Raw genomic sequence first — 14,983 nt, forward strand, 5'->3', positions numbered from 1 at the left:
ATGTGTCGCCGCTATTGACACTTACCTTTAGCGAAGACTTAATTCCAGCGACATATATCGCCACTATTGGTTTATATCAATAGCGGCGACATGAAGCAATAGCGGCGACAAAAGGGCCTTTACCGGCCAACCTTTAGTGGCGACCCTTAGAGGCGACATGTCGCCGCTATTTACAATAGCGGCGCAGATCATACCTTTTAGCAGCGACATTTCTCGCGGATCCTGTCCCATTTTCTTGTAGTGGTGATCCCTCCTTTCATAGTTTTATCATAACGGTGGCAAGCGAGTTTTTCATGTACTTCTATATAAAGCCAATAATTACCCTTTAATAGTTATATAGTAGTCAATGTGGGATAGTCTAACGTGGAGTAGTTCACTTGGTAGAGGGAGTTGTCTTTTTAAACGGGAGGTGCTAGGTCAAACCTGGACAAGAAAAATATCTAAGTATTATTGGTGTAAAATATAATATAAGTAACATTTCCCAATCAAAAAACATTAAAAAATTTTCATTCGAATGGCAAATTACATAAGAATAGCAGGTAGACGGGCAATTATTTTGATTTCTATAAACAATGATTTTTTCTCCACCGAACATGTTGTGCTTCGTAATTTTTAGTATATATGAGTATAGTCTTGTTCCTTACTTAACATTACCATAGAGTAAGAAGAGAAGAGATGACGAAGACACCAAGTTTTGATAAACATAGAGTGAAGAAAGGTGCATGGAATGAAGATGAAGACAACAAACTAAGAGCCTACATCCAAAGATACGGCCACTGGAACTGGCGTTTACTTCCTAAGTTTGCTGGTATATATATGTACACAATTCCAAGTTCTATGAAGTTTTCAAATAGATTTATTTTTTAATAATTTGTTGAAACTAACACAAACCTGTGAGATTGTGAAACACACATGCTACCGTTTGTGCTATGTGGTGTTCGTCATTTGATTTAGATTATTCTTTATATCTTACTCTTCTTTAATTTCTCTTTTATAGGCTTATCTAGGAGTGGGAAGAGTTGCAGGTTGCGATGGATGAATTATCTTCGCCCAAACATAAAACATGGAAATTTTACAAAAGAAGAAGAAGATACCGTCCTTGAGTTACATGAGAAGCTTGGTAACAAGTAAGTTATATTCTTCTTTTTTTTCCTCATATGAAGTAAATTATTTCTACATGAACTATGAAATTTTCTCATCACTTTGGTGTTTTGCTTACTTGCTTTTATTCTTGCATATAAAGATGGTCAGAAATTGCTTCATATTTGCCAGGAAGAAGTGACAACGAAATAAAAAATCGCTGGCACACACATTTGAAGAAACGAGCTAAAAAAGACCGAGAAATGTTACAAAATGAACATGTCCGAACCGTCCAACCTGATCAAGCTAGCACTAAATTTGAAAACCCTGTCCAAAACTCAGATTTAGAATTTCAACAAGATATTGAATCTTTATTGGCCGAATCAACACTATGTACTTCAAGCACCAACTTATCATCATGTTGGTTTAGTGGCTTTGATTTAGCATGTTCAAGTGGTTATATACCACATGAAATAGCTGATTACACACCAACATTCAGTTTCGGGACCAATCCTTTTCTACCAGACAATGATAGCATCCTATCATCAGGTGATAACCGGGAAATGATCATGTCTGACGAGTTTTTATGGTCATCCATAGATTCATATATTGAATACAATGATCAGTTTATAAACTGAAGACCATTGAAAATTAAATTAGCTATTTGAAGGAAGGACTCGTGGAATTGTTGGTGAGTCAAGGAAACCAGCAGGTCTTAAGTTATTAGTTATGGAATAAGTAATCAGTTGTTATGATCTTTTCTGTATATTTATTTCTTTTCTATGTATAAGCAGTAGTTTGATGATCAATAAAGTAAGGAGTTTTGGCTCAATCTTGACCTCAGTAGTCTCATATTGTGGTATTCAAAGCCTTAATCAAGTTCGGGAAAGTGCTGTAAAAACAAAAGTATAGTTGTACCTACATGCCAAAGTAACAACATTTGACAACAGTACTACTACTAATATAAGGTCGTCGTCATCATCATCATACTCAGTAAATCCCACCAATAGCAAAGCTAAGGTAGGGTCTGAGGAGGGTAGATGTAGACAGCCTTACCTCTACCCCATAGGAATAGAGAGGTTGCTTCCAGTGAGACCCCCGGCTCGATTGTAGTTTTGTATCAAGCCTTGGACCTAAGACACATAACACTCAAACAATCGGGACAGAGAGACTGATTGGTGCATACCATTATAAGGTCCAAAGTATTATATACCATTAGCAACAACTAAACAATTAATGGTTGTTAAAAGTTAAAGATAACTAACGCTAAATAAAAGGAGGTTATGATTACTTTGGAAAGAATCAAGTTCAAGTAACTAGCTATTATTAGTAAAGGAATAATAATAATAATAATAATAATAATAATAATAATAATAATAATAATAATAATAATAATAATAATAATAATAATAATTATAATAATAATTATAATAATAATTAATAAAATGAAATTAAATAACTGATTTATTTGGAATTAATAATTATATAGTAAATGTCAAAAATGCTTTACAAAAAGTAAATGGTTTAGATTATATAATCTAATCATTTTAAGTTAGTTAAAAATTTAAAGAGTTAATTATAAAAATAATTCATGTGATTTGTTCAAAATCTTAGATCATGTCTTTAAAGATTTTTCCATTAGATTCAGTCCCTCTGACTGACGGTTTTTCTAAGTGTTGGTCCAAATTAATGACTAATAAGTTTAACTTCTGTTAAACTGGTGTCAAATTACCTTTGATTCTAAAAACAAATTTATATATTTATAAATCTAAATAAAATGCGTAGGGACCAAGACGTACTATTAATTTTCTACTCCTCATGAAAGTAATGAGAATGGTTTGATATTCATACATCTGGAATTGAATCCATCTCCTCACGACTCCATTTAAGTAAACGAGGGATTGAAGCTTGTAGAAAGGCCAAAGGAAAAAAAACAAGTCTAAGAGAACGAGGGATCACATAGAAGGATGTGGATCTTCCGGTGACGAACCCCTAAGGCAGAGGTGCGTTCAACCAAAGACATAAAACGTGGAGCTTCCGGGAGGCAACCCAATGAGAATGACGGATATGCTCTTAATTAGAACTTACGATATATTGATGCATTTTTTCCTAACTATGTGATGTAAGAACTCGGAAAATGGCCTACATGGGTAAATAACCCTATTTTTTTCAGTGTGCCATGCCATCTACTGATTAAGTACAAGTGTACGACTATAGATGTCTGTGAAAGATCTCAATATTATCTTTTATTTTTTTGTATTAATTTGCTTCCTATTTTGATGCATTGGGGTGGACTATTTAAGGGCTTTTTGGGTTTTTCATTGTTCTTAGATTTGATTATTATTCTATACTATAAGATCTTGACCTGCTGCGCGTTGCGACGACGTTGAAAGTTATAATAACTTGCATTTATAGTGTATATTTGACTTGACACTTTATCCAAAAAAAAATTTACGTCTTCGTCGAATGAACACGCATTATATTTGACCCGAATCGCTTTCGAACACAGTTTACGAACGTACACAAAATAAGTATAAAAACGTATTATTTTTTACCAGACTCGTTTGAGAGAAAAAAATTATGTCAAAATGTGAGTCGTTTACGTTGAAATGTGAATTTAAAATGACAGCTACGTTAAAACTGTCATACGCCGCGCATTACGGTGGGGACACCTTAGTTGTTTATAGCTGGCGGCACGTTATATGATTCGTTAACCATATAAAAACACATGTTTTGACATATCCGATCTAACTCTGTTCAGCCTATATAAGCATTGCGGTTACAGTGTACGGTGATGACGTTAACGTGTGATGCCCGCACGCGACATTACACGTGTTTGACTTTGTTATCTATAACACGTCCTTGACATTAACGTCATTAGATATGGATAAAAAAAAAGGGTATGAATTGCTCATTGTGGTGTAAAGTTGTAACAATATTTTAGATAAGCATGTAAAGTCGTAAAAGTAATTTAGATATTAACATGGTTATACATAGATAAAAAAGTATATTAATGTGTGACGCTATGATCTAAAGTCGTAAAAGCAATTCGTAGTAAAATGAGACATCAAGTTATTAAGTACAAAAAGTTAGTGGATGAAAGTTATCAATTACCAAAATTGGAAATGAATGTGTAACTTACTTAGTTTGAGAGTGTGAAATGAAAGAATTAATAGTATAAGGGTTAGAATTATAACTTTTGGTTGTTATTTGAAAGTTGAAAGAAGATAAAAGTGTAAGGGCTATATGTATAGTTTTACAAAATTTAGGGAATTAAAGATAAAGGTTCACTAACCTTTGTCTTTAATATATATTAAATATACGTATAGCAACTTGCAGGACCATATAAAAAAACCACCAAAAATTCAGTAGGTGTTTCTTTTTATTCAAAGAAAAAAAAAGGAATCAACTCAACGCTCAAGGGTTGCATTGTTGCATCGTTTCTGTTTATTACGCAACGCTTTACCAAATTTCTCTCAAGGGTTGCGTCGCTTTTGTTTGTGGACACACCGGTTCACCAAAATTCCGACAAGTATATATACATACAGTGGCGGAGCTTGACTAAAAGTTCCGATGGGGTGGGGGCGGAAAGTCATGAGACCTAATTTATATATTGTATAAATATTTAGGCAAAATAATCGGGGGGCGATCCTTTATAACTTTAAAATTTTCAGACGAAAAATCGAAAATTTTACACTTCTAACCAAAACATTAGGAAGGGCGGGTGCACCCCCGGCTTTCCACTAAGCTCCATACCTGTATACATACCGGATGCACAATTGTAACTATTGGTTCAATTTCATTCAACGTGAACGAGAAAAACAATATTAACATTAGGGAGGTATGGTTATGATCTCGAGGGTGGTAGGAGGAGATCCACTAAAGTTGAAGGGTGCGTAGCAAAAGGTTAATTATGTTTATTATATTTTGGGAAAAGTGAATACAATGCTATTAGATACCTAACCTTACACGAAAAATCAATCCATATAAAATCACTTCCACATAGGTATTAAGATTCATAAAATCACATACTTTGATTCAAAGACTCCCCGGTTTTTTCAATTCCAATAAAAATTCCTCTACTTTTCCAATTTTGGTTAATTATGTTTATTATTTTGGTTGAACGCTCCTACAAGTAGCATTTAGAAGGAGTCACAAGCTTTTAGGAAAAAATTATTATTTTAACCTCTAAAAATAAGTAACTTTTTAATGCACAAACTTTTTAAATTTTTGGTTATGTCCATTTTGGTCATTTTATACATTATATTAAAAGTTCCGGCTACTCTGTCAAACACCAAATATATCTAAAAAGCTACAACTATTAGGTACCAGCTACAGCTACCAGCTACCAGCTCCCAGACCCCAGCTACCAGCCACCAGTCACCAGCTACTTTTGCCAAACATACCCTTAGGTGTTTGGCAAAGTAGCCGGAGCTTTTAATAAAATGTATAAAATGACCAAAATGAACATAACTAAAAAAACATAACTAAAAACTTCATTGTCTTTAGAGGTTAAAATAGTCATTTTTTCCTTAAAAGCTTATTGCTCCTTCTAAACACTAGTAGGAGCGGAGCATTCAACCAAAAGCTTTAAGCTCCTAAGCTAAAAACTTAAAACTCCTTTAACCAAACAAGTCTTTTTATTGAGTAGGAGTTTTTTCTTAAAAGCTTAAAGATAGAAGCTCCTAAAAGCTTCATGTCAAATATACCCTTTGTTTCTTTTCTTCTTATTTTTATGAGTAAACTTCCAAAATGGTCCTTAAGGTTTAGTCAGCTTTGCCACTTTAGTTCAAAACTCAAATCTTTTGAATCTGGTCAGATTTTTCAGTTAACGTCCAGCTTTTTGGTCTTTTCTCTCTCTTTTAGTGAAGGGCAAAATGGTCTGTTAACGTTTTATTATAACAAATTAAAAAAATCTGACCATTTTGCCCTTTATTAAAACAGAGGAAAAAATCAAAAAAAAAAAATGTATGTTAACTGAAAAATCTGACTAAAATGACAACAAAATTGAAACCACAGGGACCTAGATTCAAAAGATTTGAGTTTTGGACTAAAGTGAAAAAAATGAACAAACCTCATTAACCATTTTAGCAATTTACTCTATTTTTATTTTATATGCAAAAAAATTAATCATCGCATTTACATGTTATCTATGGTATAATATATTGTTTTTATGCAATGTTATTTATCATATAATATATTGTTTTTATGCAAAATGTTCTCCAAAATCCATTGTTTTGAGTAAACTAGCTATCACTGTTTTGAGTAAACTAGTTATCTAATACTAGTCGGCTATTCGCGCGATGCGGTGGCGGTGGCGATTTATAATAGAATACTCGTTTATGTTAGTTTATCCGTCATCTCGTGATATATTGTATAATACTTAAGTTAGTTTTCTTATTCGTGATATGTTGGCACTGTTTTTCTATTAGTTTATCAATTCTTTGCTGATATACTTTTGTCAATTTTTTTTAGCTGTAGCTTCGGCGTGATCTATCTATGCCTTGAATGTTTTTGGAATTTTGAAGTGAGTACGAAGAAAATTTAAGGTTGTTAGATACGTTTAGCCAATCTGATAAATTATGAGTTTAAAGTTGATGTAGGATAGCATAGTTAAAAACAAAAATAGTACAAAACAAGCAAGTAGCTGTAATTAAAAACAAAGAGTACAAAACAAGCAAGTAGCTAGAGAAAACACTAAAAACAAAAAACGGGGAGTCTCTTGTATCTCTTCCTGTTTTACCATTACATCCGTTCGATGACCTCTTTCTTGTATCTTCTCCTCTACTGTACCAGATTTCGACACATAAAAAAACAATGTAAGACGCTTACAGGTGTTTTATCAAAACTAACATATTTCAATATAGATGTTAACTTGATACCTGACATATCTTCTGATTTTTTCTTTGTTTCACCCATAACAGATTTCTAGTTTATGCAAGAGAGAAAATAGTAATTTCTGCTAGCAATTAAATTAAGGCACAAAATCTACTAACTTACCTTCGTTTTACTACGAATGCAGTTCATTAATCACGCAACACTTCCTTGTAGACAACATTTGATGTGTAAACTCCGCGTTGTTTAAAATCTTTGGCGAGATATACCAACACCTTCGTATTTTGTCTTTAAATCTCTCTTGATAACGCCACATAAAGTTGTCCATGTGAAAATACAGAATCCAATAGATAAATACCAACGTGCGGAATTGTTTGACCTTGAGCTTTATTAATTATCATGGAAAAGCTAAGACGAATTCGTAAGTTTATAAAAAAGAAGCTTAGAATAGTCAACCAGAAACAATCCCTTTGAATTTGATTTAGTAATTTTATTGAAGTCCAAAGGTCAATAAACTCTATTTGATAAGAAAAAAATAAGAAAGAAAGAACCTTGAAATTCGACACATACATGAGAAAGAAAAATCATAAAGCAATTTGATGTTTTTATTGTTTACATTACCTTTTAATCTCTTCATTATTTATACTATAAATAATATACATTACTAAACCATTTAATTTGATTTTGTTCAATAACTTGCATTCATAAATCTAATACACGGCTTTGTTGACAAAGAAGTTGTATTAAATGTAGAATTTTTTATTTAAGTGTTGCTATCGTGGCAATACCCTAACAAACCGCATCGATTACAACCGAAAAACATCGACACCAGTATCATTATCATCAAATAGATATTCATTTTTACGTTTCGATTGATGTCAAACATGCACCAATATTTTTGTCCAAATTACAATTATTGTTTTTAGGTTTCCTATAGACTGGGAAAGATCACCTCTAGGTGACCTCAGATATGGTGACTAATTCTAAGTAAGTCGCTGATTGAATCAGCAACTTTGAAGTCCAATTCCTGCAAACCTGCAAGTGACTGCAGAACATTCTGTTTGACTTATAACATCGTTGAATGGTTTTAAGACCTTTGGGTATGGCCCTCGTTATAGGGCCGTTCCCCCCCCCCCCCCATTTGGGTCGTCCTACACCACCCCCCTATGGGGCGTCTTAGCAAATCCGTCACAATTTGGACGCTGGAGATGGGCCAGAAAATTGAATGGGGTGGGCCCCCCTAAAGGTAACATGCAGCGATTATAAAAGAATATATATATATTCACCCCACCAGTGGCGGAACTAGAAGAAAAATTCAGGGGTATCCTAATTTTTTTCATCGTACATTTATACAATATAAATGAAGAAAAAACAATAATAAACCAATGTTTCCTTCAATATCTGATTAACTAAATGAAAAGAATATTTTTTTCTAGTTTCCCCGGTTAGACGAGAAGGCCACATATTTAATTCGATTTTGCAAATCTATCATCTTTTCCGGTAGTTAAAAAAGAACTATTAAATTGGGGGCGATAAATAGAACTGTTTTACCTTCTCTCGTAAGTTATTCGATTGTTTTACGTAGTGCCGGGCCACCGACAATTTCATCTTTTGATAATTCGATTTCATATCAACTTCTTTTATTGTTATTTTCATTGAAGGATTTGATGAAGTCTCTACACTTAATTTAAGATTCTCAAAATACTTTTTGAAAAAAGGGTTCTATCACACAACACAAAATTTGACGAAACATTTATATAAAATTATCTAAATACATAATCAGATATCTTACATATATAAATTATTTATAATATAAAATCAAATAAGTGTTGCCTACTTCTTATCAAATCCTTATTGTTTATCAAAATAACAATTAAAAATTAAAACAAAAAGAGAGAAAAGAAGTACTAAAATAAAAAAAAAAAGAGAGAAAAGAAGTACTTATTTCATAAATTAAGTAGTGAAAGATGGCAAATGATGATGTGTGTGGGTTAGTAACTTTTGAGCTGGTTATATAGAAAATTTAGAAAATAAAAACAACAATAAACTATCAGGCTTTGACTTTTATAACTTATAGTTGGGCCAACTCTTTACAAGCCCATAAAAAACTTTTAATAAGGCTCTTGTGTTCATAACCTAACGTCTGATACATCATCTTCTTCACAGCTCGCCGACCTCCGATACCTGTCGGAAAACTTTAAAACCTCTTTTTTTTTCTTTCTTCTTTCAAGTTTAGTGAGGCTTAGGGGTATCCTAATATTTACTCAGGGGTAGCTCACACATAAAATGGGAAAAGACAAGAAAATTTTTACACTTCGTCAAAAAAGTTGAGGGGTATCCCAGGCAACCCCTGCCTCCCTTGTAGATCCGCCCCTGCACCCCACCACTATAAATTAAACCCCTTTTCACCCCACTTTTTTACCAAACTACTCCCACTTTTCTCCTATTTTTATAAAAAAAACCTCTCCCAACCCTAAAAAAATTATGGATCCCTACAACCCAAATAATCCCAACTCAAGTTCACACCCGTTTTCGTCATCCGGCTACACATCCGTAATGGACAACGCTTTTGCAAATGATGAAGGACAAAATTAGGAAAAAATAGAGTGGGGGAGTGTAGTTTTTTTTAAACGTAACTTTAGGTTTTTTTTAGGTGTGTTTTTTTTTAATTTAAATGTAACTCTAGGTTTTTTTAGGTGTGTTTTTTTTATTTAAATGTAACTTTAGGTTGTTTTTTTAGGTTTTATTTAAATGTAACTTTTTTACTTTTATTTACTTTATTTTCATTAATTATTTAAATCAAATAAATAATAATAAAAAAATGGAGGAGCATCCCCACACCCTTAGATAGTCTCCAAGGGGAGGGTCCTTCTCTTTTGCCTACGTGGCGCTTACGTGGAGGATAGTCCTTTGGAGGCTATCCCCTCATACCCAATGGTCTAATACATTAATGAAAGTCGCTGAATGGTTAATGAAGTCGTTGTTTGATACCCATAGGTTAATGAAAGTCACTGTTTTGGATGCATACACTTTAAACAAAGTCGCTGAATGGAAAATATAAGTTAATGAAGTCGTTGTTTTGAAGTAATAAGTTCTAAAAGTTGTTTTTTGAAGTTAAAATTTCTGAAAGTCGTTGTTTTGGATGGAGATGTTTATTGAAGTCGCCGTTCTGAGTGAGATGTTTTTAAAATATAAAAAGTATAAAAAGTAGTTGTGAGTGGAGGAGAGAAAATGTTACTGTTCATCTGTATATTTGGGGGGACACTGTTCACCCCCTATAATTTTTTAATATATTTTGAAAGTGGTTGTGAGTGGAGGAGAGAGAAAAGATAATAATAAAAGTATAAAAAATATTATTTAATTGAAAATGAGAGAGAAAATACTATTAGAGTTTAATACTTTATAGATGTTGCTGATTTAGATAAAAGACATTGAAATTCGATGAAGACCCATGTGATGGGCTGAAAAAGTATATAGTTTAGAATTATTAAAGGGGGACATGTATTAAATTGTCCAAAAACACGGTTTGTACCTCTCCCACACCACCACCAACCACCATCTTCCATCGCCACGAACCATCTCTTGCCACCGTGACCGCCATCACCAGTCACCACTACCATATCTGAACGGTACAAACAGTCGCCGTCTGAAGCGATACAAACAGACGTCATCTCCCGTATAACTCCCTCACATCAGATCTGAACGGCCTCCACCTCACCAAACCCATTTCCTAAAACTATATCTGAAAACTTTAATTTTATATTTTTAATTTATTTCCGGCGTACTGTTACTTTTTCCGGTGACTTTGAAACTAACCTGTTACTTTTTCCGGCGTACTGTTACTTTTTCCGGTGACTTTGATTTTTACGGCGTGTTTAAATCTTGAACGAGAGTTCAAGTATCCAGCGTATCTGAGAAATACGCCGGGTCAGTTCATTTTTCCGGTGCCATTATCCTGCCGGTTTTATTCCGACCGGCGTTTTTAAGTTACAAAGACAGAGTAGAAAAGAAAGTTATTGGCTTTCAATTTGTTGTTTGTTCTTTCAGCCGTCACACCAATCCATTAGGCCGTACAACCCAAGAACATCAAGAACCACTGTACACCGCTGGCTGAAGGATAAAAATTAGGGTTTGAGGCTTTTGTTAGTGTGTTGTTAATGAATTGAAAAGAAGGTGGAGGCGCTTTTTGTCTGTAGTAAATATTAGGGTTTCTCTTGAGTGGTCTTGTTCTAAAAAAAAAAAAAAAAAAAAAAAACCTCATCAAAGATTTTAATACTACTACCATGAGCTAACGGGTTACGTGGGGTTCCATTTAAAGGGTGGGCAACTAGCGGTTGCTGCCCTCCTTTTATATTTATAACGGTTTTCCACTCCCACAACTCATCTCGAGTTCGGCTCACCACTTGTGTGTTTTCTCTAAAACAGCATCTTAAATACGCGTATGGCTCCTACGAGGAGGGGAAAGGATGTTAAGCCGGGGGGGCCCGTGCAAGGTTCTGCTAGTGGTCTAAGGACGTGCCCTTTCAAATTTTTTCATGAATGTAAAGATGGAAAGCCGGGGTCTGTGGGTTTTTTTCGCCTGCTTGAACACATGCAAAGCACCCACTTCAAGACTGAAAACCAAAAGCTAACTTTGAAGGAGGCTATCTCCAGGGACTTGGACCTCTTTTTGGACGTTGGGGAAGTTCTTAAGTCAGGGGATAAATGGTTGTGTGCCCGTTGCATGGCAATGCATGCACTCAGTAGAGGGTGCAAGCATGATGACGAGGTCGTGTCGTTTGCCATGGTCTCGGGGGATGTCGAAGATTTCATCGTTGGGATCCGGAAACCATGTCAAGTGGTGGTTGACACAAACCCACGTCACCCAGCAAGGCTCGGGGGTGGTGTTAACCTCCTCGAGCGGGTTTTTTCCCTCCCTGTTCAGACTGTTAAAAGCATTCCTCCCAGTTGTCGGCTGATGTTTGCTCAGGTTTTAACAGGGGCTTTGCGCAAAGTGGTTACGTCACCAGGATCGGTCGACAATTGGGTCCAATTACTTTTGCTACCACGTTGCACCTTACGAGTAGTCAGACCATCCTCCCGACAAGAACGACGATCAGGGAACAGGAAATCTCTGCAGTGTAATAACATCTTGCATGCGCTTACAGTTTGGAAAGATGGGTCTGGTTTTGATGATTTGGTCTCGTCCCTATTAGATAGCGTGGGGGAGGCGGGGTCTCCTAGGGGAGAATGCAGGAAGGAGGGAGACAGAGATAGGGACCCTAATATTAAGCAATGTCTCCGGAAAGTTAGGGATGGACATTTTACGGCTGCGGTTAAGGTACTAAGCTCCAGTGGAGTCGCCCCTCTAGGTGACTCGACCTTGAAAGCTCTTATTGATAAACACCCTGTGGTGCCGCCCCCCTCCTTTCCTCCCAACCCTCACACCCAACCCGCTCTTGTTGTTGATGAGGAATGTGTGCTTAAATGTATCTGATCCTTTCCTAAAGGGACATCATGTGGTAGGGACGGGATGCGGGCCCAGCACTTGTTAGATGCTATCGGAGGTGAGGGCTCAATGAGTTCCTCGGGTTTGCTAACGACCATTACTGAAGTTGTCAACTTATGGCTTGGAGGATCCTGCCCTAAGGTGCTGGCGGAGTTTGTTGCCTCAGCCCCCCTTACCCCTTTATTGAAACCCGATAAAGGAATTCGACCCATTGCTGTGGGGGGTATTTGGCGAAGGTTGGTTTCCAAGGTGGCAATGAAGAAGGTCGGGAAAAACATGGCTCAGTACTTGGGGGACTTTCAATTTGGGGTGGGGATGTCAAATGGTGCAGAGGCGGTGCTTCACAGTGCGAACAGGTTTCTCAACTCCTTTCATGCAGATGGTTCCTTAGCCTTGCTTACTGTGGACTTCTCCAATGCGTTCAACACGGTTGACCGCACAACCTTCCTGAAAGAGGTTCATCAACATTGTCCGTCAATCTATCGATGGGTCCAATTTCTTTATGCCCAGCCCGCTCGGTTGTATGTTGGTAATGAGTGTATTGGGGCCAGTACCGGAGTGCAACAAGGGGATCCCTTGGGGCCCCTTCTCTTTTCCCTTGCTTTACACCCCCTCATTCTCCGGATGCAGGACCGCTGTAACCTCCCGTTTCATGCTTGGTACTTGGATGATGGGACGATTATCGGCAACGCGACTGAGGTTGCTAGGGCCTTAGACATTATTAACGAGGAAGGGCCATCTCTAGGGCTTTACCTCAACATTAAGAAAACAGAGGTTTTTTGGCCGACATGTGACGGGCGGAAAGTTCAGGACGGGCTTTTCCCGAGAGAGATTGGCAGACCAGAGAGGGGGGTTAAGCTACTTGGTGGAGCTGTTAGCCGTGACCCTAGCTTTATTGGGGAGTTGGCAGGGCGGCGGGCGGCAGGGGCGGTTAACCTCATGAAACTCTTGCCCTGCCTTAGGGACCCTCAATGTGAACTCCTTCTGCTAAGGTCTTGCATGGGGGTTGCTAAGTTACTTTTCGGGCTGCGGACTTGTCAACCTCATTTGATGGTGGAGGCGGCATCCCGGTTCGATGATGGCCTCCAGGAGGCTATAGAAGACATAGTCGTGGGTGGTGGCCCCTTCTTTGGGGACCTCCAATGGCGTTTGGCATCTCTGCCGATGCGTCTAGGTGGTTTGGGTCTCCTCTCAGCTCGAGATGTTGGGGTTTATGCTTTTGTGGCGTCCAGAGCTCAGTCTTGGGAACTACAGGATCATATTCTTCGAAACAGTGGGGTTGTCGGGCTCGACGGGGACTATCTGCAGGCGCTCGATCGCTTAAATGTCTCTCTCCCAGACTTTGATATCGGCGGTTTCTCTAACAAGGACACCGCCCCCTCGAAGCCACAAAAAACTTTGGCGAATGCTCTGTTTAGCAAAATCGCTCAAAGCCTAGGAGAAAATTTTGATTTGTCATCTCGCCAGAAGGCAGTGTGGGAGTGCCTGAAGGGTCCCCATGCTCAAGATTTTTTGACTGTTGTCCCAATTGAAGGGCTAGGACAATGTATGTCAGCAGTAGAATACAGAGCAATCCTTAAATACCGGCTGATGATCCCTATGTACCCAGAAGATGAAACCTGCCCGATATGTCGTAAAGCTTGTATGGATAAACACGGAGAGCACGCAGTGCATTGTAAAGAGCTCCCTGGGTTCAAATATCGACATGACTGGGTGCGAGATGTTTTATGGGACATCCTGAGAAGAGCTGGGATTTCGGCTAAGAAAGAGGCTCCTGTGAATTTCCTTACAGACCCTATGGAAGGGAGATCTACTCTGCGACCAGCGGATATTCTTGTCTTTGGTTGGGCTAGAGGGAAACATGCTTGTGTGGACCTCACGGGGGTTTCCCCTCTGGTTGGTTTAAGGGAAAACGGGTTTGTAGCTGGACAAGCAGCAACAAAGGCAGAATCGAAGAAAGTTGATAAGCACGCTAAAGCTTGTGCAGAGAACCAACATGTTTTTGTCCCTTTTGCCTTTGACACATTTGGCTCCCTAGCGCCAGAAGCTATCCAATTCCTGACCAGGGTCCAACGGGTCATCCACAACAATTGCTCAGCCTCAGGGGGACGGGGTTTTGTCTTTGGTAGATTAGGGTTTGCAATTCAGAAAGGGGTAGCGGCGCAGCTTGTTGCCCGTCTACCTTCTGTTCTGATGTAACTTTACAAGTATGAATGAAATTGAATTATTTATAAAAAAAAAAAAAATTACTTTTTTTTTTTGAAATTTTATCCATAAATATCAACTCTCCATTTTAAACATCATAGAAATAGAAAATTGGTTTTTGAAATGTAAAGTCGTTGTTATAGAAGAATAATTCTATTTAATGTTGTGTATCCAATTAGCGACTTTGTAGAGTTGTTTTTCCATTCTTCGACTTTTATATAACTTTTCTGATTCAATCAACCAATTTCCAAACATTTCTGATTAAGAAATATTTATTTTATGATTCAATCAACTAGGTGTGTTCGTGGTCCGGTTTGGACGGTTTTCGGTTTCACGGTTTGGGCTATTTGGGCATTCTTTGCTAAAAATGAATAA

The 14,983-nt window shown here is 37.2% G+C and overlaps 2 protein-coding genes across 2 annotated transcripts; both read left to right on the forward strand.

Moving 5' to 3' along the window:
- Positions 1-666: 666 nt before the first annotated feature.
- Positions 667-1,893, forward strand: LOC110922133 (transcription factor MYB72). Its single transcript, XM_022166458.2, has 3 exons — positions 667-808; positions 998-1,127; positions 1,244-1,893. Exons 1-3 carry the CDS (start codon positions 676-678, stop codon positions 1,716-1,718), a joined length of 738 nt encoding a protein of 245 aa, XP_022022150.1. The 5' UTR covers positions 667-675; the 3' UTR covers positions 1,719-1,893.
- A 10,534-nt stretch (positions 1,894-12,427) lies between these two features.
- LOC110923835 lies at positions 12,428-14,983 on the forward strand. Its single transcript, XM_022167892.1, has 2 exons — positions 12,428-14,538; positions 14,905-14,983. Exons 1-2 carry the CDS (start codon positions 12,428-12,430, stop codon positions 14,981-14,983), a joined length of 2,190 nt encoding a protein of 729 aa, XP_022023584.1.

The sequence above is a fragment of the Helianthus annuus genome, chromosome 17 (genome assembly GCF_002127325.2).
Source record: "Helianthus annuus cultivar XRQ/B chromosome 17, HanXRQr2.0-SUNRISE, whole genome shotgun sequence".
Lineage (NCBI taxonomy): Eukaryota > Viridiplantae > Streptophyta > Magnoliopsida > Asterales > Asteraceae > Helianthus > Helianthus annuus.

Excerpts from the sequence above, each read along its gene's own strand:
- LOC110922133 (XM_022166458.2), top strand. The coding sequence starts at position 676 with ATGACGAAGACACCAAGTTTTGATAAACATAGAGTGAAGAAAGGTGCA. Across the intron at positions 809-997 it reads TTTACTTCCTAAGTTTGCTG|GCTTATCTAGGAGTGGGAAG; the intron begins GTATATATATGT and ends TCTCTTTTATAG. Across the intron at positions 1,128-1,243 it reads CATGAGAAGCTTGGTAACAA|ATGGTCAGAAATTGCTTCAT; the intron begins GTAAGTTATATT and ends TTGCATATAAAG.
- LOC110923835 (XM_022167892.1), top strand. The coding sequence starts at position 12,428 with ATGCGGGCCCAGCACTTGTTAGATGCTATCGGAGGTGAGGGCTCAATG. Across the intron at positions 14,539-14,904 it reads TTTGTCTTTGGTAGATTAGG|GTGTGTTCGTGGTCCGGTTT; the intron begins GTTTGCAATTCA and ends TCAATCAACTAG.